This window comes from Trachypithecus francoisi, unplaced genomic scaffold, assembly GCF_009764315.1.
Source record: "Trachypithecus francoisi isolate TF-2019V2 unplaced genomic scaffold, Tfra_2.0 Lachesis_group3, whole genome shotgun sequence".
Lineage (NCBI taxonomy): Eukaryota > Metazoa > Chordata > Mammalia > Primates > Cercopithecidae > Trachypithecus > Trachypithecus francoisi.
In genome coordinates, this window is record NW_022681468.1 from 149,802,810 (window position 1) to 149,826,900 (window position 24,091).

At 46.9% G+C, this 24,091-nt stretch overlaps 2 protein-coding genes across 11 annotated transcripts in view; one reads left to right on the forward strand and one right to left on the reverse strand.

Moving 5' to 3' along the window:
* Positions 1-2,357: 2,357 nt before the first annotated feature.
* RPUSD2 (RNA pseudouridine synthase domain containing 2) lies at positions 2,358-8,211 on the reverse strand. 2 transcript variants are annotated; one of them, XM_033190544.1, is made up of 3 exons: positions 7,750-8,211; positions 4,597-4,893; positions 2,358-3,292 (listed from the first exon to the last, which is right to left on the reverse strand). In XM_033190544.1, the coding sequence occupies exons 1-3, from the start codon at positions 8,170-8,172 to the stop codon at positions 2,558-2,560; spliced, it is 1,455 nt and encodes a 484-aa protein (XP_033046435.1). In that variant the 5' UTR covers positions 8,173-8,211; the 3' UTR covers positions 2,358-2,557. The 2 variants fall into 2 exon arrangements, with proteins under 2 accessions (XP_033046435.1, XP_033046434.1); XM_033190543.1 differs by having other exon boundaries at positions 7,567-8,211.
* A 4,163-nt stretch (positions 8,212-12,374) lies between these two features.
* CCDC32 (coiled-coil domain containing 32) overlaps positions 12,375-24,091 on the forward strand; it is a 34,867-nt gene continuing 23,150 nt past the window's right edge. The window contains exons 1-5 of one of the 9 annotated variants that reach the window (XR_004432075.1): positions 12,414-12,712; positions 13,054-13,187; positions 14,819-15,074; positions 22,073-22,306; positions 22,929-23,021. Coding sequence is in view for 8 of the 9 variants with exons in the window: in XM_033190545.1 (XP_033046436.1) it covers positions 13,185-13,187; positions 14,819-15,074; positions 22,073-22,229 (416 nt within the window). In the remaining variant the exon portion in view is untranslated. Of the gene's footprint in view, positions 12,713-13,053; positions 13,188-14,818; positions 15,075-22,072; positions 22,307-22,928; positions 23,022-24,091 lie in introns of those variants that run through there. The other 8 variants (XM_033190545.1, XM_033190550.1, XM_033190547.1 and 5 more) reach the window with 8 other exon arrangements.

A 24,091-nucleotide genomic window follows, 5' to 3' on the forward strand; every position in this document is an offset into this window, starting at 1 on the left:
CTAATTTATTTATTGTAGAGATAAGGTCTTGCTATGTTGCCCAGGGTCTTCTCAAACTTCTGGCCTCAAGGGAGCCTCTGCCTCGCCCTCCCAGAGTGTTGGGATTGTAGGCGTAAGCCACTGTCCTTGGCCTATTTTCACTTATTTTTGTATATGTGAGCTGGGGGTCTAACTTTATTCTTTTTTATGTGAATACCCAGTTTTCCCAGCATGAACTGTTTAAGAAAAAAGAAATTTGTTTAAGACTATTCTCTCTTGGGCCGGGCGCGATGGCTCACGCCTGTAATCCCAGCACCTTGGGAGGCCGAGGCGGGCGGATCACAAGGTCAGAAGTTCAAGACCAGCCTGATCAACATGGTGAAACCCTGTCTCTACTAAAAATACAAAAATTAGCCAGGCGTGGTGGCATGTGCCTGTAATCCCAGCTACTCGGGAAGCTGAGGCAGAATTGCTTGAACCTGGGAGGCTGAGGTTGCAGTAAGCAGAGATCACGCCACAGCACTGCAGCTTGGGCGACAGAGCGAGACTGTCTCAAAAAAACAAAAAAAGACGATTCTTTCCCCCACTGAACAGTCTTAGCACTTTTGTCAAAAACCAATTGCTGGGCACGGTGGCTCACGCCTGTAATACCAGCACTTTGGGAGGCCGAGGCGGGTGGATCACGAGGTCAGGAGATTGAGACCATCCTGCCTAACATGGTGAAACCCCCTCTCTACTAAAAATACAAAAAAATTAGCCAGGCGTGGTGGCGGGCGCCTGTAGTCCCAGCTACTTGGGAGGCTAAGGCAGGAGAATGGCGTGAACCTGGGAGGCGGAGCTTGCAGTGAGCCGAGATCGCGCCACTGCACTCCAGCCTGGGTGACTGAGCGAGACTCCATCTCCAAAAAAACAAAACAAAACAATAAAAAAAAAAAAAACACCAATTGACCTTAGATGGATGGGTTTATTTCTTGACTCTTGATTTTATTCCATCGCTCTATGTCTATTCTTATATAATGACAGTTTTGATTTGCATTCCCTGATAACTAATAATGTTGAGCTTTTTTTTTTTCATATACTAGCTGATCATTTGTATATCTTCTTTGGAAAAATGTCTATTCAAATCCTTTGCCCATTTTTAAGTTGGGCTTAGTCTTTTTGCTAAGACTCTCACATCCAGAATATATAAAGAACACTTACATTCAACAACAAAAAGACTTAACAACCCAGAATGAGATGCCACCTCACTCCTACTAGGATGAATATAATCAAAACAAAACAAATGTTGGTGCAGATGTAGAGAAAATGAAACCCCTGTGCAGGCTGGTGGCAATGCAAAATGGTTCAGCTGCTGTGGAGAAGTTTGGTGGATTCTCAAAGAATTACCATACGACCCAGCAATTCCACTGTGAGGTATATATGCAAAAGAACTGAAAACATATTCAATGTTCACAGCAGCACTATTCACAATAACGAAAAGGTGGAAACAACCCAAATTTCCATCAATTGATAAACAGATAGACAAAATATGGTATATCCATACAACAGATGATTCTGCCATTAAAAAAAAAGAATGAGATACTGATATATGCTACAAGTTGAAAAAACCTTGAAAACATTATGCCAAGGGAAACAGACACAGAAGGTCACATGTTGTATCATTCCATTTATATAAAATATCCAGAATAGGCAAATCCATACAGAAAGTAGATTAGTGGTTGCCAGAGGCTGGCGGAAGGGGAGTGGAAAGTGACCACTTACTTAACGGGTACAGGTTTCCTTTTGGGAAATATATGAGGTTACGGTTGTACAACACCGTGAATGTACTAAATGTGACTATGCTGTACATCTTAAATTGGTTAATTTTTTTTTTTTTTTTTTAAAGACCCTGTCCAGGGTCTGGAATGCAGCAGCACAATCACAGTTCACTTTTTTTTTTTTTTTTTTTTTGAGACGGAGTCTTACTCTGTCGCCCAGGCTGGAGTGCACTGGCGCGATCTGGGCTCACTGCAAGCTCCGCCTCCTGGGTTCACGCCATTCTCCTGCCTCAGCTTCCTGAGTAGCTGGGACTACAGGCACCTGCCACCACGACCGGTTAATTTTTTTGTATTTTTAGTAGACGGGGTTTCACCATGGTCCCGATCTCCTGACCTTGGCCTCCCAAAGTGCTGGGATTACAGGCGTGAGCCACCGTGCCTGGCCCACAGTTCACTTTAACCTTGAACTCCTGGACTCCAATGATCCTTTCACTTCTACCTCCCAAAGTACTAGGGTTATAGCCATGAGCCACTGTGCCTGGCCAGTTTAAGTGGTTAATTTTATGTTACGTGAATTTTACATCAATAATAAAAAAGCAGGAAGAAAACCAGACACAAAATATGTTAGAAAAAGGGATATATTTACAAACCAAAAAATCTCCAAATTCCCACTGTAAGGAGGTAGCAAGTATGAGCAGGTCTCTTTAGAAGCCCGACCTCACTCCTATAGAAACCCCAAGTACCAGCCCATGGGGTCAGCCCTTGCCCTATAGCCCATCCTTTCACAACCCAAGAAGCAATCCCTCCATTGGCCACACCCCTCAGTCTTTTTGCCAGTCATCCTGTGCCCAGGCAGGCATTGGTGAAAAGTACTCAAAGCCTGGCCCTTTATAGCGTAGGGCATGTAGGAACATCACAAGGTCTTTGGGCAAGGGATCCTGTCGAACCAGCCGGCACTCTGCACAGAGTGGGTCTGCCTCTTGATTCATGACATCTGTTTCAACTGCCTTCTCTGGTGCCAAGGCTATTGTGTCCAACTTCTGAGGGGCTGCCTCAGCTACTTCCTCCATCTTCTGGGCAGCTGCAGCCAACTCTTCCAGGCTGTCCTTGCCCAACTCTGAGGAGGGGGCCGTAGAGTCTGTGAGTCCTGAGGACAGGTCACCCTCACAGAGATCTAGCACATCCAGGCTCTGTTTGGCCTGGTGCTCTGCTACCAGGTCCCGTAGCAATTCCTCATCTGTCTTGGGAATGCGGCCGCCCCGGCCTCGGGAGGGACCCCAGGCAACTGAGTTGTAGATGGGGTCATTGAGAATGGGATGGCCCAAGAACTGAAGGTGGACTCGAATCTGGTGTGTGCGGCCTGTGAGTGGCCGGCACCGTACCACACTGGACTGGCCATTGTAGCTTAGCCTCTGGAACACTGTCTCACAGGGCTTGCCCCGGGTATCTACACGGCACACCCCTACTTTGTAAGACACCACTAAGATGGGTTCTTTACAGGTCACTTCCTCAGTGGGGAACTCCCCTTCCACCCGGCACACGTACTCCTTCTCCAGCTACATAGGAGGGAAGAGGGAGAAAGTCAGTACAAAGCCTAAATTCATGGAGTCCAAACCCATTGTGGAGTGATAAGGACCAGTCTCAGAAGATTCAAACTCCAATTCTACCATTTGCCAGTTTTGTAATCTTGGGTACATTACTTAACCTCTAAATCTGACTAACTCATCTAGAAAATGTGAAATTAGAAAAGCATTTACCGGCTGGGTGCGGTGGCTCACACCTGTAATCCCAGCACTTTGGGAGGCTGAGGCGGGTGGATCACCTGAGGTCAAAAGTTGGAGACCAGCCTGACCAACATAGAGAAACCCTGTCTCTACTAAAAAATACAAAATTAACCAGGCGTGGTGGCGTATGCCTGTAATCCCAGCTACCTGGGAGGCTGAGGCAGGAGAATCGCTTGAACCCGGGAGGCGGAGGTTGCAGTGAGCCGGGATCGCACCATTGCATTCCAGACTGGGCAACAAGAGCGAAACTCCATCTCAAAAAAAAAAAAAAGAAAAGAAAACCATCTACCTCATTGGGCTGTGATAAGCAGTCATTAAGTTAGGCTCTAATGCGCTTGATACTAAGCCTGGTATAGAATATGCACTCAATAAATGTATTATGATTCAGATTCAGAATTACAAGTCTCAGGACAACAATCATTACCGTTAAACTCTTCTACCCAAGCCTTTTCCAACTACATCTAGAATCTTTTCACCAAGCAGGCTCTCTCATAATCTTAAAAGCCTTGCTCAGCATTTTCTTATGTTAATTTATTTCTTTGAGACAGAGTCTTGCTCTATAGCTCAGGCTGGAGGGCAGTGACACGATCAGGGCTCACTGCAGCCACAACCTCCCATGGCCAAGCAATCCTCCTACCTCAGCCTCCCAAGGTGCTGGGACCACAGGCATGTGCCACCATGCCAGGGTAAGTTTTTTTTTTGTTTTTTTTTTTTGTAGAGACAGGGTCTCCCTATTTTGCCCAGGCTGGTCTCAACCTCCTGGGCTTAAGCTATCCTCCTGCCTCAGCCTCCCAAAATGCTGGGATTACAGGTGTGAGCCACCATGCCTGGCCTTGTCAGCATTTTAAAGCTTCAAAATAGCAAACTACTAAGAGAGGCAGTGTATGCCATCTCTAAAGATTTTTTGGAAACATATGAGATATCCTGCGTGTGGCACTTTAGGTGTTGACCTGCCTTAAGGTAGGAAGGATTGCCAGATAAATATGAAGGACCACTTTAGAACTCCGTGATGCCCTTTTGACACAGAGCATTCGTGAGCCCAAGAAGTGGCCTGTGGAGACAAAAGCCTGACTCACCTGCCGGTCCCGAACCTGCTCGTGAATTCTCTCAGAGACTGCAGCTGTCTTGGCAAACATAAGCACCCCTGAGGTAAGGCGGTCAAGCCGATGCAAGGGGTGTAACTCCTTCAGTTGGTGCTCCTTGCCTAGGATGAAGATAACTGTGTTGTGTCGGAAGCGGCCACAGGGGTGAACGGGAATGGAGGAAGGCTTGTCTACAACCACCACATCTTCGTTCTCAGCTAGCAGGCGAATGGGCTCTGCTGTGACTGGTGGCTCATGCCTGTGCACTGTGTTCCGCAAGAAATCATTGTCCTGTCAAAGACATAGGTAATAAGTCAGCCCAGGGACCGCAGCCTGTAATCAGTCAACTTCATACCCAGCTTCCCCTGTTCCTTACTGACATGGAAAAATGGTGAAAGCACTTCTTGGGCAGAAAAGCAGTGTGCAGAGTGTGATCTCATTTTGTAAAAATATAAACAGACACAGGCAGATAGCTGGCACTGAAAAAGTACTGGAACGACATACGCAAAAATGTTAACTGTGTTATCTCTGGGTGGTGAGATTAGGAATGTTTTTTGGTTTTGCTAATTGTTATTTTCTCTACAATAAAGGTATTTTAAAAGTAAAATTTTTTAGCCAGGCGCAGTGGCTTATGCCTATAATCCCAGCACGTTGGGAGGCTGAGGTGGGTGGATCACAAGGTCAAGAGATCAAGACCATCCTGGCCAACACGGTGAAACTCCATCTCTACTAAAAACACAAAAATTAGCCGGGCATGGTGGCGGGCGCCTGTAATCCCAGCTACTTGGGAGGCTGAGGCAGGAGAATCGCTTGAACCTGGGAGGCGGAGGTTGCAGTGAGCTGAGATCGCACCACTGCACTCCATCCTAGGCGACAGAGCAAGACTCTGTCTCAAGAAAAAATAAATAAGGCCGGGCGCGGTGGCTCAAGCCTGTAATCCCAGCACTTTGGGAGGCCGAGACGGGCGGATCACGAGGTCAGGAGATCGAGACCATCCTGGCTAGCATGGTGAAACCCCGTCTCTACTAAAAATACAAAAAACTAGCCGGGCGAGGTGGCGGGCGCCTGTAGTCCCAGCTACTAGGGAGGCTGAGGCAGGAGAATGGCGTGAACCCGGGAGGCGGAGCTTGCAGTGAGCCGAGATTGCGCCACTGCACTCCAGCCTGGGCGACAGAGCGAGACTCCGCCTCAAAAAAAATAAATAAATAAAAAAATAAAAAATAAATAAAAATAATAAAGGTAAAATTTTTTTAATGGAGGAAAAAACCTCCATAAATCATCACTGACCACGATCTTGAACAAACAAAACTAAGGTTTAAGTCCAGGGATATGGGCTGTAGACCAGGATTTGCCACAGGCTTGCGACACGCTCTTGGGCAAGTCATTTATCCTCTCTGGGTCTTCATTTCCTGTGGAATGTGAGGGTTAGACCAGATCTGTGCTTTTAGAAATCGGGATAGGAGGCCGGGCGCGGTGGCTCAAGCCTGTAATCCCAGCACTTTGGGAGGCCGAGACGGGTGAATCACGAGGTCAGGAGATCGAGACCATCCTGGCTGACACGGTGAAACCTCGTCTCTACTAAAAAAAAATACAAAAACTAGCCGGGCGAGGTGGCGGGCGCCTGTAGTCCCAGCTACTCGGGAGGCTGAGGCAGGAGAATGGCGTAAATCCGAGAGGCGGAGCTTGCAGTGAGCTGAGATCCGGCCACTGCACTCCAGCCCGGGTGACAGAGCGAGACTCCGCCTCAAAAAAAAAAAAAAAAAAAAAAAAGAAATCGGGATAGGAGAGGGAATTCATCAATTTATGATATATTGACCCAAATTGCTTGATCAATGAAACAAGTTACTCCAAAACCATCCATTTCCCAAATGCTGTGATCGCCTTTTCTCCACTCACAACCATGGTAAACCAGTGTTACTGACACGTAAACAGTGTTACTTCTGACAGGGGTGTCTGGTACCTCATACCTGTGATGGAATTTTAAAGGAGTCAAAGCACTGGACTAAACAATTCTAGTCTCTATCCCTGACATCTCACAATTCTATTAACATATCAGGCTCTATGTTAAACAGTTTAAGTAGTAGTTACAGGAACACAGGCTTTGGTAGTATCACTGTTTGTGGCCTTACCCCTGTGAGTTTCCTTAGTTTCCTCAGAGGTAAAATGGAGTAGCAATACCTACTTCACAAGGTTGTCATTAGAATTAGACGTTGGTGGACATACAATGTTTAACTTTGTGCCCAGCAAACAGTAAAGAGACATAAATGATAGCCCCTATTATTACTATTTGCACGGAGATCTACAACGCAGGGTAAAGTGATCAGTGCCCTTGCCACAAGACGGTGTTTAAAGGAATTATGAGAATTCCAACTTCTGTCCCTTGGAAACAAGGAAGCTGCCTTGAGGAAGAGGATAAACAGGCTGACTCCTGAAGCACAGAGCCGCTGTCCACTTGCGGAGGTGGGAAACGGGGGCTAAAAGAGTGTTCCAATTGAAAGCGAGAACGCTTTAGAATTGCCATGATTTTTATTTATTCTTTTTTTGAGACGGAGTCTCGATCTGTTGCCCAGGCTGGGGCACAGTGGCACGATCTCGGCTCAATGCAAGCTCCGCCTCCCGGATTCACGCCATTCTCCTGGCTCAGCCTCCCGAGTAGCTGGGACTACAGGCGCCCGCCACCATGCCCGGCTAATTTTTTTGTATTTTTAGTAGAGAGGGGGTTTCACCATGTTAGAAAGGATGGTCTCGATCTCCTAACTCCGTGATCCACCCGCCTCGGCCTCCCATAGTGCTGGGATTACAGGCGTGAGCCACCGCTCCTGGTCTAGAATTGACGTGATTTTAATCAAGTACCTATGCCTCACTAAGCCTAAAAAACAAAACAACAGAAAACAAAAACAACAACAAGAAAAAACCCTGCCCCTTTTCCTCTCCCGCTTCTGGCCAGCCCCATCAGGACTCCACCTTGAGCACGATGTTGAGATCCTGCACCGGCTTCTCGTTGAGGTGAAGGCGGCCCGCCCGGACCGCGGCCTCGTAGTAGGCCAGGGGCTGAGCTCGGAACTCGGTGCTGAAGACGTGCAGCAAGCTGTGGCCCACCCAGCGACCTTTGCAGTACGTCCGGAAGTCAAAGTAATAGGGCCGCACCTTACGCAGGCCGCCCTCGAAGTAATAACTGGTTTCTGCAAAGTGCTCATCTCCGAAGCTCACCCCGGCCCGCCGCTTCTTCGGGGGCGGCACGACACGCTCCCCGGTTGCGCCCCGTCGCTTCTTACGCTTGCCCGGGCCCGGGGCTGCAGCCGAGGGATGCTCCCCGCCTACTGGGGCCGGCTCCACTTCCTGGCCAGCCGGCTTCGGGGACCCCGGGGTCGGCTCAACCCTCGCGTCGCCACCAGCGTCACCGTTTTGCTGATGCGGAGCCCTCAGCCCGCCCGCTGTCCCAACCTGGGTAGACAGTGTTTCTGCCATTGGGCCCCTAAAGCCACTCCAAGTCCTGGCAAAGCTAGGGCGCCGAAGGTCGCAGCGCCAATGTCCGAGAACCCCGAACCATCTGCGGCAGCCCAGCCACATAAACACGTGGCCCCCACTCCACTCCCAGAGTCGCAATCTGAGGACGTCACTCGGTCCCAGCGAATCAGGGAGGCCCAGTCCCGAGGCGGGGTCTGCGGTGAGTGAGCGAATTGAGTTGGGGTACTCGAGTTAAATTAGGTGAATTGAGTGAGCGTAGAGTTGAGAGATTGTAAATGTCTCACCAAAAGTGACCTTACTCAGACGTCTTCCTATTAGGGAGATACGACGTTATTTATAAAGGAAACCCTTGGAATTGCTCCGTGTAAGGCCACGGCAGGAGAAGGTCGTGTAGATTCCGAGTAATCCCTTGGGTCTGGAGAAACTCTTGAAAGGAGCTTTATTTAAGACAAAACAAAAACTAACAACCAGAATAAAGAGTGCTAAGCTCTGCGAATATACTAAAACCCACTGTATTGTTTATTTTTAAAGGGGCAATGTTATAATATGTGACTTATATCTCAGTAAGATTGTTATATATGTATTTAAAACACACACGAGCCCACCCCAGAAGCAATGTGTTCACACCTGTTTCCCCCTAACAGCATGAGAAAGATTAGGGATCCCCATTCGCCTCCCATATGCTTCCATCCTGAGATTAAAACTGCAAATAGATCAGAGGATATATTGTGAGGGCTCTTAAGTGCAAAATAAACCAACTCTGGTTAACTTAATCAGAGAGGGAATTATGGAAATAATATTAGTGCCTCATAGAATTCACAAGACAGCTGGAGAATAGGCTCAGAAAAAGGGCCAAAGCAAAGGAAACCAAGCCTTTTGAGAGCCTGGCTTCAGGCATGTCCGGGAAGAAACCCATTTGGGAATCAGTAGACACAAGATACTATGTTGTGCCAAAGGACCCTTTTTCCTGCAACCCTGCCACCCCTTGGAGACCCCTAAATCTCCCTGTGTCTCTGTGTCCCTCTCCCAGGGTTCAGAGTCCTGCAGGGGAGGACTTCCATCAGCCAAACCTCACTGGTCTAAGCCCTCACTTCCAGGGTGCCTGGAGATGGAAGAATCTAACCCTCTTTTTTTTTTTTTTTGAGACGGAGTCTTGCTCTGTTGCCCAGGCTGGAGTGCGGTGGCACCTTCTCGGCTCATTGCAATCTCAGCCTCCTGGGTTCAAACTATTCTTCTGCCTCAGCCTCCTGAGTGGCTGGGACTACAGGCGCCCGCCACCACACCTGGCTAATTTTTATATTATTAGTGCTGGGATTACAGGCGTGAGCCACCGCGCCCAGCCAAGAATTTAACCCTCTTTGTTATCCAGAGTGGGATTCTTCCAAATAAGAAGGCATTTCAATGTTAGTTTGCCAAAAAAATAAAAACAAAAACAAACAAAAAGGACACAGTCTAATTCTTGTCCTAGGCATTTGTATTCTGGAGAGGAGAAAGGGAAATCTTTTTTAGCTAAATTCCTTCTTCAAGTCATCAGTTTCACTAAACTAACTGAGGGACTGCAGCTGAGGTATTCACAGCTGCAGAACTCCATATGCTGAAAAGTCTGATTCCTGACTACCTCCAGAAATAAGAGGTAGAATTTTCCATTGATTGTGGGGTATGTTAGAGCAAAACTACTTCACAGGAGGGACATCATCTCTCAAATGTGTCATATTTACAGTGAGAGCAGAACCTTATCCAAAAGAAAAGTATGTATTCTTAGCTAGCCTCTTTGTACCATAGGATTGGGGTGGGAGAATTAAATCAGTTAATTCAAGTAAAATACTCGAACTAGTGCCTGGCAAAACTGTGGAGACAGAAAACAGCAGAATCTTGTTCCTCCTCCCCTTCTGACCTACTAAATGAGAATCTGCACTTTAACATGATCCCCAGGTGATTTTTCTGCATATTAAAGCTTGAGAAGCACTAGAATAGACCATGTAGAGTAGACATTTGTCATATTCTATAAACATCCAGCATCTTCTGAAAACCTTTGTTTTGGGTGGGGAATTTCTCACATTACATTACTGCCCCCAAGAGGTAGAAGCCAGAGCCTTCTCACACTCTCTGACAGCTTGGACATAGGCATTTGACCTGGGCTCTATCTCTTAGAGGCTTTGGTTCAGAGGCACACAACCCTGGAAGCAGGCCCAATGTCAAATCCATGTCTAACAAGGTAGCATTGGAGGCATCTAATCTGGGAGGCCAACAGTAGGGGAGGTTCTTGTGTCAAGTGCCTAATCAACAAATAATGCCAGCTATATAATAGTTCAGTGACTGTGGGGTGTTCCCTGAGCAGCCTCTCAGTGAGGTTTAGATACTGTTCCTGGCTGTATAGAGCTAAAGCCTGACTCTCCACCCACCTTGAGGTTCTGTGAACTACTTAATATTCTTCAATCCTGTGGTATACAATAGGGTCACCATTAGCCATGTGCTGTACAATAGCCGCATGTGGCTAATTAAATTTAAATTAATTAAAATTTTTAAAAGTTTTGAGACAAGATCTCACTCCCATCACCCAGGCTGGAGTGCAGTGGCATGATCTTGGCTCACTGCAGCCTCAACTTCCCAAACTGAAGTGATCCTCCCACCTCAGCCTCCCTAGTAGCTGAGATGACAGACATGTGCCACCATGACCGGCTAATTTTTTGTATTTTTAGTAGAGACAAGGTTTTGCCACATTGCCTAGGGTGGCCTCAAACTGGGCTCAAACAATCCATCTACCTTGGCCTCCCAAAGTGTTAGGATTACAGGCTAGGCGTGGTGGTGCAACCTCCGCCTCCTGGGTTCAAGTAATTCTCCCCTGCCTCAGCCTCCTGAGTAGCTGGGATTATAGGCATGTGCCACCACGCCCAGTTAATTTTTGTATTTTTAGTAGAGACAGGGTTTCACCATGTTGCCCAGGCTGGTCTCGAACTCCTGACCTCAGGTGATCCACACCCCCCCTCAGCCTCCCCAAATTCTGAGATTACAGATGTGAGCCACCGAGCCTGGCCAGGAACTGAATTTTAAATTTTATTTTAACTGGGCACGGTGGCTCACATCTATAATCCTAACACTGTGTTGTTTTTGTTGTTGTTTTCTTTTTCTTTTTCTTTTTTTTGAGACAGAGTCTTGTTCTGTCACCCAGGCTGGAGTGAAAACTATTTCCTCAGCCAAGTTACTTCTGCTGATGGCTGGCTGATGTCTTTCATCACGTGTTTCCTGGCAGAGAGTAACTTGTGTTGACCCTGGAAGCTGGGGATGGGGAGGGGTTGTATCTCAATGAAGAAGCTGGTATCCATCCCCTGAAGGATACCAAAGGTCATCTCCTTTAACAACAACAACAACAAAGCATTCTGACACACACTTCTCATGACCACTCTCTCCTTTATGTACTCTGGCCACACTTCCATCATATACTGTATAACCTCTTTTTTTTTTTTTTTTGAGGCAGACTCTTGCTCTGTTGCCCAGGCTGGAATGCAGAGGCGCGATCTTGGCTCACTGCAATCTCTGCCTCCTGGGTTCAAGCGATTCTCCTGCCTCAGTCTCCCGAGTAGCTGGGATTCCAGGCACGTGCCACCACGCCCAGTTAATTTTTCTATTTTTAGTAGAGACAGGGTTTCACCATATTTCACCCAGGCTGGTGTCGAACTCCTGACCTCAGGTGATCCACCCGCCTCGGCCTCCCAGAATACTGGGATTACAGGCGTGAGTCACCGCGCCCGGCCGTCTATAACTGTTTACTGTTATTTGTAAACTTTTATGCCTCCATGGCGGACCTCCTTCCTACATTACTAAGCTGTAAGGATCTCCAGGACTTATACCAAGTCATATGTGTCTTAAATTCACGCTTAACACAATGCTTAGAACACAGCAGGAGCTTGGTATCCACTGACTAAATGAAAAAAGGAAAGCTTCACAATTTGATGAATGAGACATGGGTCTCCTGGGGGAGTAAGGAAAGAGCCGCTGAAGTGCTCTAACTTGGGTAACGAAGGGGTGAAATTTTTAGAAGACAAAACCCCGGCAGAGAGAATTGTGGAGGAGGTGAACTGGCTCTGGCGACCAGGAAAAGTCAAAAGTCTTGGAAACTGGACTTCCCTATCCAAGCAGGGACTGGGACCTGGATCTACAAGGAATCAACCCGGCCCTCGGTGGGGCGGGGGGGGGGCCGGCGGCAATGCTCGGGGCACGTGACTTCACCGTTCACCGTTTCCCGGCAACCAGAGCCCCGCCCACCGTTCGCCTCTTGCTGCTCCTCACTTCTTCACCCCGCTGAACTCCTCTCGACCAATCGACGCACAGAACATCGTCGGGTGGGAAGGTAGTTGGAGGACTCCTGGGCTCCGTCACTAGGTGACTCCGCCCCTCCCGATTTCCTCCTGGCTGCAGGCGACAGAGCTGAGCCAAGCGTTTACTGGGCAGCTGTTGTGGTAAGTGAGGAGGGGCTGGGGTGCCCAGCGTTTTGGATCTCCCACTCTGGCCCGGCCCCGTAATACCACATAGAGGCCTTGGGACCTGATTCATCCGGTCCAGACAGCCCTAGAGACCTGAGTGACTGAGGCCTGGGATCTGGACGCCGGAATTTCCTGCGCGGTTCTGGACGCCCTGCCCTGGGGTAAGGGGCCGTGCGGGACTCTGGTGTGAACAAAGTTTTGGTTTTGAGTGGCTTCAGACGACTTCGGGTTGGGGGTTCACTGTAGCCCTAGACATCAGTTCACCCAGGACCGCCGTCGCATATCTGTCCCTTTTACTTCCGGCCTTTCCGCTGGCTGTGCTCTGTCTCCTGGCTTTATTCAGACCTTGCCTCAGGCAGCCTTCCTGATCTCTAAGTCCCCTCTTGAAAAAAGGTGTCAGCCTATACTATATGCCTAGATAGTTATAAAAGCCTCCGGGCTCTTTGCGTAGCTTTTCCTACCTGCCCTTGTTTGGGCTTATTTCGTTTTATTTTCCAAACAGGCAGGATAGTATTTGATAAAAACATGGATTCTGGAGCAGCACAGATGGGGTTTCCATTCAAGGATTCCCCACATATCAGTAATGTGCCCTGGAGCAAGTTACCCTTCTGAACCTGTTTTTTCATCTGTAAAATGGTGAGAATACCTACCTTTCAGTGTTTGAATTAAAATAAGAACGTGAGGCATATGGCTGAACTGCATGCGCTGAGCACATAGCCTTGGCATTGTGACAGTACTCTCTGACAGACACTTTTTACAAACCAGGATGTTCATTTGTAGCGCCACTGCACTCCAGCCTGGGCGACAGAGCAAGACGCAGTCTCAAAAAACAAAAACAAAAAAAAAACAAAAGAAAAAAGAATTTAATTGACTGGGGATAGAACTGTTGCATTTTGGAGATCTTTGGAGAAAAGTGCAGGCTGGTTGTCCACACTGGAAATGCCCTAGAGATTCGCGCGCGCGCGCGCGCGTGTGTGTGTGTGTGTGTTAAAATACATGTAGCATAAAATTGACATGCAGCATAAAATTGAGTTTGCAGTGGCTCACTGCAAGCTCCGCCCCCCAGGTTCACGCCATTCTCCTGCCTCAGCCTCCCCAGTAGCTGGGGCTACAGGCGCCCGCCACCACGCCTGGCTAATTTTTGTATTTTTAGTAGAGACGGGGTTTCACCGTGTTAGCCAGGATGGTCTCGATCTCCTGACCTCGTGATCCACCCGCCTCGGCCTCCCAAAGTGCTGGGATTACAGGCGTCAGCCACCACGCCCGGCCAAAATTGACCGTTTTAACTATTTTTGTGTGTATGATTCAGTGATGTTCATATTGTTGTGCAACCATAACCACCATGCATCTCCAGAACTTTTTCATTTTCCCAAACTGAAACTGTGTACCCATTAAACAGTAACTCCCTATTCTTTCTACCTCCCAGCTCCCACCATCCTATTTTCTGTATCTATGAATTAGACTACTCAGGTACCTTATATAAGCGGAATCACAGTGTCTGCCTTTTGTGTATGGCTTGTAGGAATTCCTTTTTTTTTTTTTTTTTTTTTTTGAGACGGAGTCTCGCTCTATCCTCCAGGCTGGAGTGCAGTGGCGGGATCTCGGCTCACTGCAAGCTCCACCTCTCGGGTTCAGGCCATTCTCCTGCCTCAGCCTCCCAAGTAGCTGGGACTACAGGCGCCCGCCACCATGCCCGGCTAATTTTTTGTATTTTTAGTAGAGACAGGGTTTCACTGTGTTAGCCAGGATGGTCTCGATCTCCTGACCTCCTGATCCGCCCGCCTCAGCCTCCCAAAGTGCTGGGATTACAGGTGTGAGCCACTGCACCTGGCCAGGAATTCCATTTTTATTTTTATTTTGCTTATTTATTTATGAGACAGGGTCTCGCAGTGTCACCCAGGCTGGAGTGCAGTGGTGTGATCACCACTCACTGCAGCCTCTATCTCCTGGGCTCAGGTGATCCTCCTTCCTCAGCCTCCGGAATGGCTGGGACTACAGGCATGTGCCACCACATCTGTCTAATTTTTGTATTTTTAGTATAGATGGAATTTTGCCATGTTTCCCAGGCTGGTCTCGAACTGCTGGCCTCAAATTATCTGCCTGTCTCAGCTTCCGAAGGTGTTGGGATTACAAGCATGAACCACTGTGCCCAACCTTATGCTGTATTCTTGGTCTGCAGTCCAATGCTCTAACCCTGAGCTACACCCCCTCCTCTTATGCTGTATTCTTAAAGCCAGTTCTTACTCACTTGAGCTTCTGTTTTATAGCGCAGATTCCAAATGAAAATGTTTGAGAGCGCTGACTCTACAGCCACAAGATCTGGCCAGGATCTCTGGGCTGAAATTTGTTCCTGTCTGCCAAATCCTGACCAAGAAGATGGTGCCAGCAATTCCTTCTCAGACTCCTTTGTGGATTCTTACCCTGAAGGTGAAGGCCAGAGGGAGGTGGCTGACTTCGCCGTCCAGCCAGCTGTTAAGCCTTGGGCTCCCTTGCAGGATTCAGAAGTGTATTTAGCATCTCTAGGTAAGTTTGATGGCTCTAGGTAAGCATATTGAAGTTCTGTGACATCAAACTTGGTTTCCTGTTCTTTTTTTTCTTTCCTTTTCTTTTTTGAGACGGAGCCTCGCTCTGTCGCCCAGGCTGGAGTGCAGTGGTGCGATCGCCGCTCACTGCAAGCTCCGCCTCCCGGGTTTACGCCATTCTCCTGCCTCAGCCTCCCGAGTAGCTGGGACTACAGGCGCCGGCCGCCACTCCCGGCTAATTTTTTGTATTTTTAGTAGAGACGGCGTTTCACCATGTTAGCCAGGATGGTCTTGATCTCCTGACCTTGTGATCCGCCCACCTCGGCCTCCCAAAGTGCTGGGATTAGGGGCGCGAGCCACCGCGCCGGTTTCCTATCCTTTTGTGTTGTTGTTATTCCTGTCACATATATCTGTCAGATATAATTCCAAGGGATGTTTCAAGCTGGCTGTTGGGAAGCAGCCCGTTTTCCTTGAACAGATCTTTTTCTCGTTTTTTTTTTTTTAATTTTTTGAGACTTTCACTCTTGTTGCCCAGGCTGGAGTGCAATGATGCCATCTTAGCTCACAGCAACCTCCGCCTGCCGGGTTCAAGCGATTTTCCTGCCTCAGCCTCCTGAGTAGCTGGGATTATAGGTGCCTGGCACCACACCCGGCTAATTTTTTGTATTTTTATTAGAGATGGGGTTTCATTTCACCATGTTCGCCAGGTTGGTCTCAAATGCCTGACCTCAGGTGATCCACCCACCTCGGCCTCCCAAAGCTCTGAGATTACAGGCATGAGCCACCGCCACTAGCCGAGCAGCTCTTAAAACAGTTTTTGTTTTAAGAGCTGCTTCTGACCAGTTCATCTAAATTCTGTTTGATTTCTTGGCATTCTGTAGAACCCTCTTGCCTACTGTTGGTTGCCCATATATTCAAATAACAAAAGTGTGAAACCTTATGCCATCCTGCAAGAAAATGTGATGGCCCCAGGGCTACATGTGGATTTCGCTAGAGTTTGAAAAAGGTAATAAATTGATTGACTGTTGAGAATGGGAGCATATTGACATAAGATTCATTCAGCCTCTTGTTAGCCATTTTATTTTAAAAATATTTCCTGAACACATTTTTAGTACCCTGTTCTGTGGCCATAGTATAAGTATCTAGAGAGATTCCAAACACAGGGAAGAGATTCAAATTGTCCCATGCTAGGGGAAAAGGAAATATCAGTCTAGGGCAGTGATGGGCAGTCCTTTTTTTTTTTTTTTTTTTGAGACGGAGTCTGGCTCTGTCTCCCAGGCTGGAGTGCAGTGGCCGGATCTCAGCTCACTGCAAGCTCCGCCTCCCGGGCTTACACCATTCTCCTGCCTCAGCCTCCAGAGCAGCTGGGACTACAGGTGCCCGCCACCTCGCCTGGCTAGTTTTTTGTATTTTTAGTAGAGACGGGGTTTCACTGTGTTAGCCAGGATGGTCTCCATCTCCTGACCTCGTGATCCACCCGTCTCGGCCTCCCAAAGTGCTGGGATTACAGGCTTGAGCCACCGCGCCCGGCCAATGATGGGCAGTCTTTAGAACTGTAATATCCTTTTATTGTGGAACAACCATGAGATCCATACATGTTTCACGAGACCAAACCTGGGAGTAAGGCCCACCTTGGCCTCCCAAAGTGCTGGGATTACAGGCGTGAGCCACCGCGCTTTGGCCCTAATTTTTTTACTTCAATAGCTTTTGCTGTACAAGCGGTTTTTGGCTACGTGGATTAATTGTATAATGGCGAAGTCTGAGATTTTAGTGCACCCATCACCCAAGTAGTGGACATGGTATCCAATGTGTAGTTTTTTATCCCTCACCCCTCTCCAAACCTTCCCACTTCTGAATCTCCAAAGTCCAGTATACCACTTTGTCGTTTTTTGGTTTTTTTTTTTTTTTTTTTTTTTTGAGATGGAGTCTCATTCTGTCACCCAGGCTGGAGTGCAGTGGCACGATCTTGGCTCACTGCAACCTCCATCTCATGGGTTCATGCAGTTGTGCTGCCTCAGCCTCCTCAGTAGCTGGGATTACAGGTGCCTGCCACCACCCTTGGCTAATTTTTGTGTTTTTAGTAGAGACAGAGTTTCACCATGTTGGTCAGGGTGATCTCAAACTCCTGACCTCGTGATCCACCTGCCTCGGCCTCCCAAAGTGCTGGGACTACAGGTGTGAGCCACTGTGCCTGGCCAATATACCACTTTGTATACCTTTGTGTACCCATAGCTTAGCTCCCACTTATAAGTGAGAACGTATGGCATTTTGTTTTCCATTCCTGAGTTACTTCACTTAGAGGATAATGGCCTCCAGCTCCGTCTCAGTTGCTGCAGAAGACATTATTTTATTCTTTCTTATGGCTGAGTAGTCTTCTATGGTGTATATAGTCCATATTTTCTTTATCCACTCATTGCTCGATGGGCACTTAGGTTGCTTCCATATCTTTGCAATTATGAATTGTGAAACATGCATGCAGGTATCTTTTTGATATAATGACTTCTTTTCCTTTGGGTAAACACCTTGTAGTGGGATTGCTGGATCAAATGGTAGATCTACTCTTAGTTCTTTGAGAAATCGCCATGTTTTCCATAGAGGTTGTACTGATTTACGTTCCCATCAGCAGCGTATAAGGATTCTCTTTTTACCACATCCATGTCAACATCTATTGTTTTTTGACTTTTTAATAGTGGCCATTCTGGCTGGGGTAAGGTAGTATCTCATCATTTTGACTTGCATTTTCCTGATGATTAGTGATTCTGAGCATTTTTTCATGTTTGTTAGCCATTTGTATATCTTCTCAAATCCCATTGAGAAATGTCTATTCACGTCATTTGCCCACTTTTTGATGGGATTATTTGTTTTCTTTCTTTCTGATTTGTTTGAGCACCTTGTAGATTCTGGATTTTAGTCCTTTGTTAGATACATAGTTTGCAAATACTTTCTCCCATTCCATGGGTTGTCTGTTTACGCTGATGATTATTTCTTTTGCTGTACAGAAGCCTTTTAGTTTAATTAGATCCCATTTATTTATTTTTGTTTTTGTTGCATTTACTTTGGGGATCTTAGTCATAAATTCTTTGCCTAGGCTGGGCGCGGTGGCTCACGCCTTTAATCCCAGCACTTTGGGAGACCAAGGCAGGTGGATCACAAGGTCAAGAGATCAAGACCATCCTGGCCAACATGGTGAAACCCCATCTCTACTAAAAATACAAAAATGGCTGGGCGCGGTGGCTCAAGCCTGTAATCCCAGCACTTTGGGAGGCCGAGACGAGCGGATCACGAGGTCAGGAGATCGAGACCATCCTGGCTAACATGGTGAAACCCCGTCTCTACTAAAAATACAAAAAACTAGCCGGGCGAGGTGGCGGGCGCCTGTAGTCCCAGCTACTTGGAAGGCTGAGACAGGAGAATCGCTTGAACCCGGGAGGCAGAGGTTGCAGTGAACCGAGATAGTACCACTGCACTCCAGCCTGGGCGACAGAGTGAGACTCCGTCTCAAAAAATAAAAAAAAATAAAAATACAAAAATTAGCTGGGCATGGTGGTGCACGCCTGTAGTCCCAGCTACTTGGAAGGCTGAGACAGGAGAATCGCTTGAACCCGGGAGGCAGAGGTTGCAGTGAACCGAGATAGTACCACTGCACTCCAGCCTGGGCGACAGAGTGAGACTCCGTCTCAAAAAAAAAAAAAGAAAAATCTTTGCCTAGGCCAATGTCTGGAAGAGTTTTTCCTAGGTTTTCTTTTAGAATTTTGGAGATTTTAAGTCATATCCATCTTGAGTTGATTTTTGTATAAGGTGAGAGACAGGGATCTAGTTTTATTCTTCTATACGTGGCTAGCCAGTTTTCCCAGAACCGTTTGTTAAATAGGGTGTCCTTTCCCCAATTTATGTTGTTGTATGCTTTGTCGAAGATCAGTTGCAAACCTGGAAATAATTTTTTGAGGAAGGAAAGGCAATTCAGGTAGAAGGAGCTTCTGAGGAAAGACGGAAAGAAGAGTCAGAAGAGAGCTTGCATGATAGCTAAGAAATATCTTGCAAAAACAAAAGGGATTTTGTTAGTGATGTACTGGAGGAAAAAGATATGAGAAAAACATAGGTGGAGTGATAGAAAGATAGGCAGTAATGTGAAATTTGCCAGGAAGCCACCAAAGATAGGATAGCAATGCTTGCAGCCATGGCCTAGGGGATGACGTATGTGGTAGCCAAAGCATTTGTTTAATGATGATAAGGAGAAGAGGCAGCAATCGGATAAAGCTAAAGAACCAGATCCCTTGGCTTGTTGGTGCTCTATGACGAGGGCTTCTAAGAAACTTTCATGAAAGTCAGGCATAGTGGCTCACACCTATGATCCCAGCGCTCTGAGAGGCCGAGGTGGGAGGATCACATGTAGGCCAAGAGTTTGAAACCAGCCTGGGCAACATAGTGAGACTGTCTTTACAAAAATATTTTTAAAAATTAGCCTGAAGTGGTAGATGCCTGTAATCTCAGCTACTCAGGGGGCTGAGGTAAGAGGATTGCTTGAGCCTAGCAGTTGTTTGAGGTTACAGTGAGCTGTGATCATGCCACTGCACTGCAGCCTAGGTGACAGAGCAAGACCTTGTTGAAAAAGAGAGAGAAGAGAAAGAGAGAGAGCACTTTGAGAGGCTGAGGCGGGCAGATCACATGAGGTCAGGAGTTCAAGACCATCCTGGCCAACATGACAAAACCCTGTCTCTAATAAAAATACAAAAATTAGCCAGGTGTGATGGTGTGCACCTGTAATCCCAGCTACTTGGGAGGCTGAGGCAGGAGAATCGCTTGAACCCAGGAGGCGGAGCTTGCAGTGAGCTGAGATCGTGCCACTGCACTCCAGCCTGGGTGACAGAGCGAGACTCCATCTCAAAAAAAAAAAAAAAAGAAAGAGACTCCATCTCAAAAAAAAAAAAAAATGAAAGAAAGGAAAAGTTTAATGAAGACAGTGATGATTTTGATTAGTGAAGACTGGCTTGGAAAGTTAATGATCTTTTCTAAAGTCAGTTAAGTTTTCAGGCTGGGCGCGGTGGCTCAAGCCTGTAATCCCAGCACTTTGGGAGGCCGAGACAGGCGGATCACGAGGTCAGGAGATCGAGACCATCGTGGCTAACACGGTGAAACCCTGTGTCTACTAAAAAATACAAAAAACTAGCCGGGTGAGGTGGTGGGTGCCTGTAGTCCTAGCTACTCGGGAGGCTGAGGCAGGAGAATGGCATAAACCCGGGAAGCGGAGCTTGCAGTGAGCTAGATCCGGCCACTGCACTCCAGCCTGGGTGACAGTGAGACTCCGTCTCAAAAAAAAAAAAAAAGAAGTTTTCATCTCTGAAGAAAGTAAGAGTCATTTCTGTTGCCTATGGCACAGACTGGGAGACAGTGGCAGACAGGGACGTGTTAGTGCCTGTTTCTGCCTGCCCTGTTGAAATCACACCTGACCAGGGACTCAGCATACTTAGAGAGGGGAGGACCGGGGCCGGGCGCCATGGCTCAAGCCTGTAATCCCAGCACTTTGGGAGGCCGAGATGGGTGGATCACGAGGTCAGGAGATTGAGACTATGCTGGCTAACACGGTGAAACCCTGTCTCTACTAAAAAAAAAAAAAACAAAAAACAAAAAACTAGCCGGGCGAGGTGGTGGGTGCCTGTAGTCCCAGCTACTCGGGAGGCTGAGGCCGGAGAATGGCGTGAACCCGGGAGGCAGAGCTTGCAGTGAGCTGAGATCCGGCCACTGCACTCCAGCCTGGGCGACAGAGCGAGATTCTGTCTCAAAAAAAAAAAAAAGAGAGAGAGAGAGGGGAGGACCTTTTCCGGCCCAAAAGAGTACCTTCCACCTTGACAACTGAGGCCAGACAATATGAAGATTGTTTTTATTGCTACATAACTTATATCAAAGAGAATCCACTGATAACAGCAGTAATTAAAAACTTAACTGTATGCTATGGATAACCCTTTTTATATCCTCAAGGAGAAAACAAACCCTGCAAATATTTAACATTTATCAACTGCAGGTTTTTTTTAACATGGGTGAGTTCATGGTGGTAATAACAGGAACAAAAGGTATTTGTTTTGATCAGTGGGTGTTAGCTGATGTGACTTTTTTAGAAATGAAAACAGAACTGCAAATCATAGTTTTTATTGGTTCTAAGCTTGATGTTCACCACCCCATCATGCCATCATTTACCTATGTACTTATAGTTGAAGGCAAAACTAAATTAAGGCAGACGGTAAATGGTGATGTCCTTTCTTGTATTCTTCAAAAGGGGAAATCTGTTAGACAATTAGAGTTAAAATGCAAACAAGAGTAATTTAACCTCTATCATCAAGAATCCATATGGAGCACTGTCATGGGATTAGAAGACATTTGTTTTTGTTAGACTCCAACATCCAGGCCACAAATTGAGCAACTTTAAAAATGTTGGGAGATTCTTTTTATCAAGAATTTAATCACACATAGATTTTAAAGGTCTCTTACTGAATTCTCATCAAGTCTATTTTAATATCTAATTAACCATTGGATCGTTCATCATTTTCTCTAATTCTTTCTCATGAGATTTGGAAACCACTTCATGTTACTGTAACAAAAAGAAAAACCACTTACTCCTGACAGATTATTTTCAAGGAGTTGAAAAAAGACAGTAGTATACACATGTCAAACCAGGGGAAAAAAAGCATTCCTTAGAGAGATACCTGCTGGGCTTATGCGATTTCAAAAACAACATGCCACTGATTTATTTATGAGAACCTATGGCTTTTCCCTTTTCTCGGGTTAAACATTTATTTGATACAATGCAGGGTGAGGACTTTGTGAAGGAAAAAAGAAGAATGTTCATTTCCCTTTTATCTGTCCTTAAAAAATGACCTCTTTGGCAGGGAGTGTGGATGTCCTCATCAGTGAGAGATTTTTTTAAGTTGGTATTTTGAGTTTTAGATTTAGTTAAAATTTCATGTCATACTCATTTTCCTTATTAAGCTCTACTTCTCTCTCTAGAGAAGAAGCTAAGAAGAATCAAAGGTTTAAATCAGGAAGTGACTTCCAAGGACATGCTTCGAACTCTGGCCCAAGCCAAGAAGGAATGCTGGGATCGGTTTCTCCAGGAGAAGTTAGCTTCAGAGTTCTTTGTGGATGGTCTTGTTTCTGATGAGAGGTAATCGATTCCCCATCTAGTTCCAGCTGAAATCATCCTTTATGTAGTTGTTCTATTTGTTTTTAGCCCAGCAGTAGATTTTTTTTTTTCTTTTTTTCTTTTTTGAGACGGAGTCTCACTCTGTCGCCGGGGCTGGAGTACAGTGGCCGGATCTCAGCTCACTGCAAGCTCCGCCTCCCGGGTTCACGCCATTCTCCTGCCTCAGCCTCCCCAGTAGCTGGGACTACAGGCGCCCGCCACCTCGCCCGGCTAGTTTTTTGTATTTTTTAGTAGAGACGGGGTTTCACAGTGTTCGCCAGGATGGTCTCGATCTTCTGACCTCGTGATCCGCCCCTCTCGGCCTCCCAAAGTGCTGGGATTACAGGCTTGAGCCACCGCGCCCGGCCTTTTTGTTGTTGTTGTTGTTGAGAGGGAGTCTCGCTCTGTCGCCCAGGCTGGAGTGCAGTGGCCGGATCTCAGCTCACTGCAAGCTCCGCCTCCCGGGTTCACGCCATTCTCCTGCCTCAGCCTCCCGAGTAGCTGGGACTACAGGCGCCCGCCACCTCGCCCGGCTAGTTTTTTGTATTTTTAGTAGAGACGGGGTTTCACCGTGTTAGCCAGGATGGTCTCGATCTCCTGACCTCGTGATCCGCCCGTCTTGGCCTCCCAAAGTGCTGGGATTACAGGCTTGAGCCACCGCGCCCGGCCGCCCAGCAGTAGATTTTTAAGAACAGACTTCTTTGCCAAAAGGCAAATACTGCAGCTACATGTTGGTCACATATGAATAGAGTTAAGGATAAACCATTGTGTTCATTTTTAAGTATGCAGTGACTTGAGAAAGTAGTAATTAATCAATCTCTCTTATGTTTTTGAATTGTTTCTCATGAGGTTTGGAAAACATGTTACTGTAACAAAAGGAAAAACCATTTACTCTTCAGAGAAATTATTTTCTGGAACTCTCTTCTTACCTCTGAATTTCCACTGCCCCACAATTTTTTTTTTTTTTTTTGAGATGGAATCTTGCTCTGTTGCCCAGGCTGGAGTGCAGTGGCATGATCTTGGCTCACTGCAATCTCTGCCTACTGGGTTCCAGCAATTCTTGTGCCTCAGCCTCCCGAGTAGCTGGGACTATAGGCGTGTGCCACCATACCCGGGTAATTTTTGTATTTTTAGTAGAGATGGGGTTTCACCATGTTGGCCAGGCTGGTCTTGAACTTCTGACCTCAGGTGATCTGCTTGCCTCGGCCTCACAAAGTTCTGGGATTACAAGTGTGAGCCACTGCACCCGGCCTGCCTTACAGAATTTTGTCAGATTGTAGCCACTCAGTGAATGTATGTACATTAAATGAATGAATTGATTAAGCATCCATTGTGTGACAGCACTGTGCTTTGGCTTCATGGAGGGATGGTATAAGGAAGTTTTAGACCCATTTGTTTTTGTCCTCGAAACTACTTGTGGGCAGATGACAAATATATGTAACAATACCACGCCAGTTTAGTAGAAGTGACAGAACGTGCTTTGGGAATTGAGAGACCGCTGAGCTCCCTCCTGGCTTTGGTGTTTTGCCACAGGGGGAGGCAGGACTTGAACAGTACTTGCAAGTAGTTTAGATGCAGAAAGATAGAGAGGTAGAGAGGACATGCTGCCCTGCCCCAGTGAGGAGGAATGGGGCTCGACACTCAGGAAATCGGCTCTGCCACTTACTGGTTGTATGTTCTTGGGTAAGTAACCTGTGTGTGCCTCAGTTTCCTGATCTGTGAAATGGGAGCAATCAGCTCTTACCTTGTAAGTTGTTATAAGGGTTAAACGAGTTACTATATGTAAAGGGTATAGAACAATGCCTAGCACATGGTAAGCACTGTAGAAGTGTTACTGATATTAT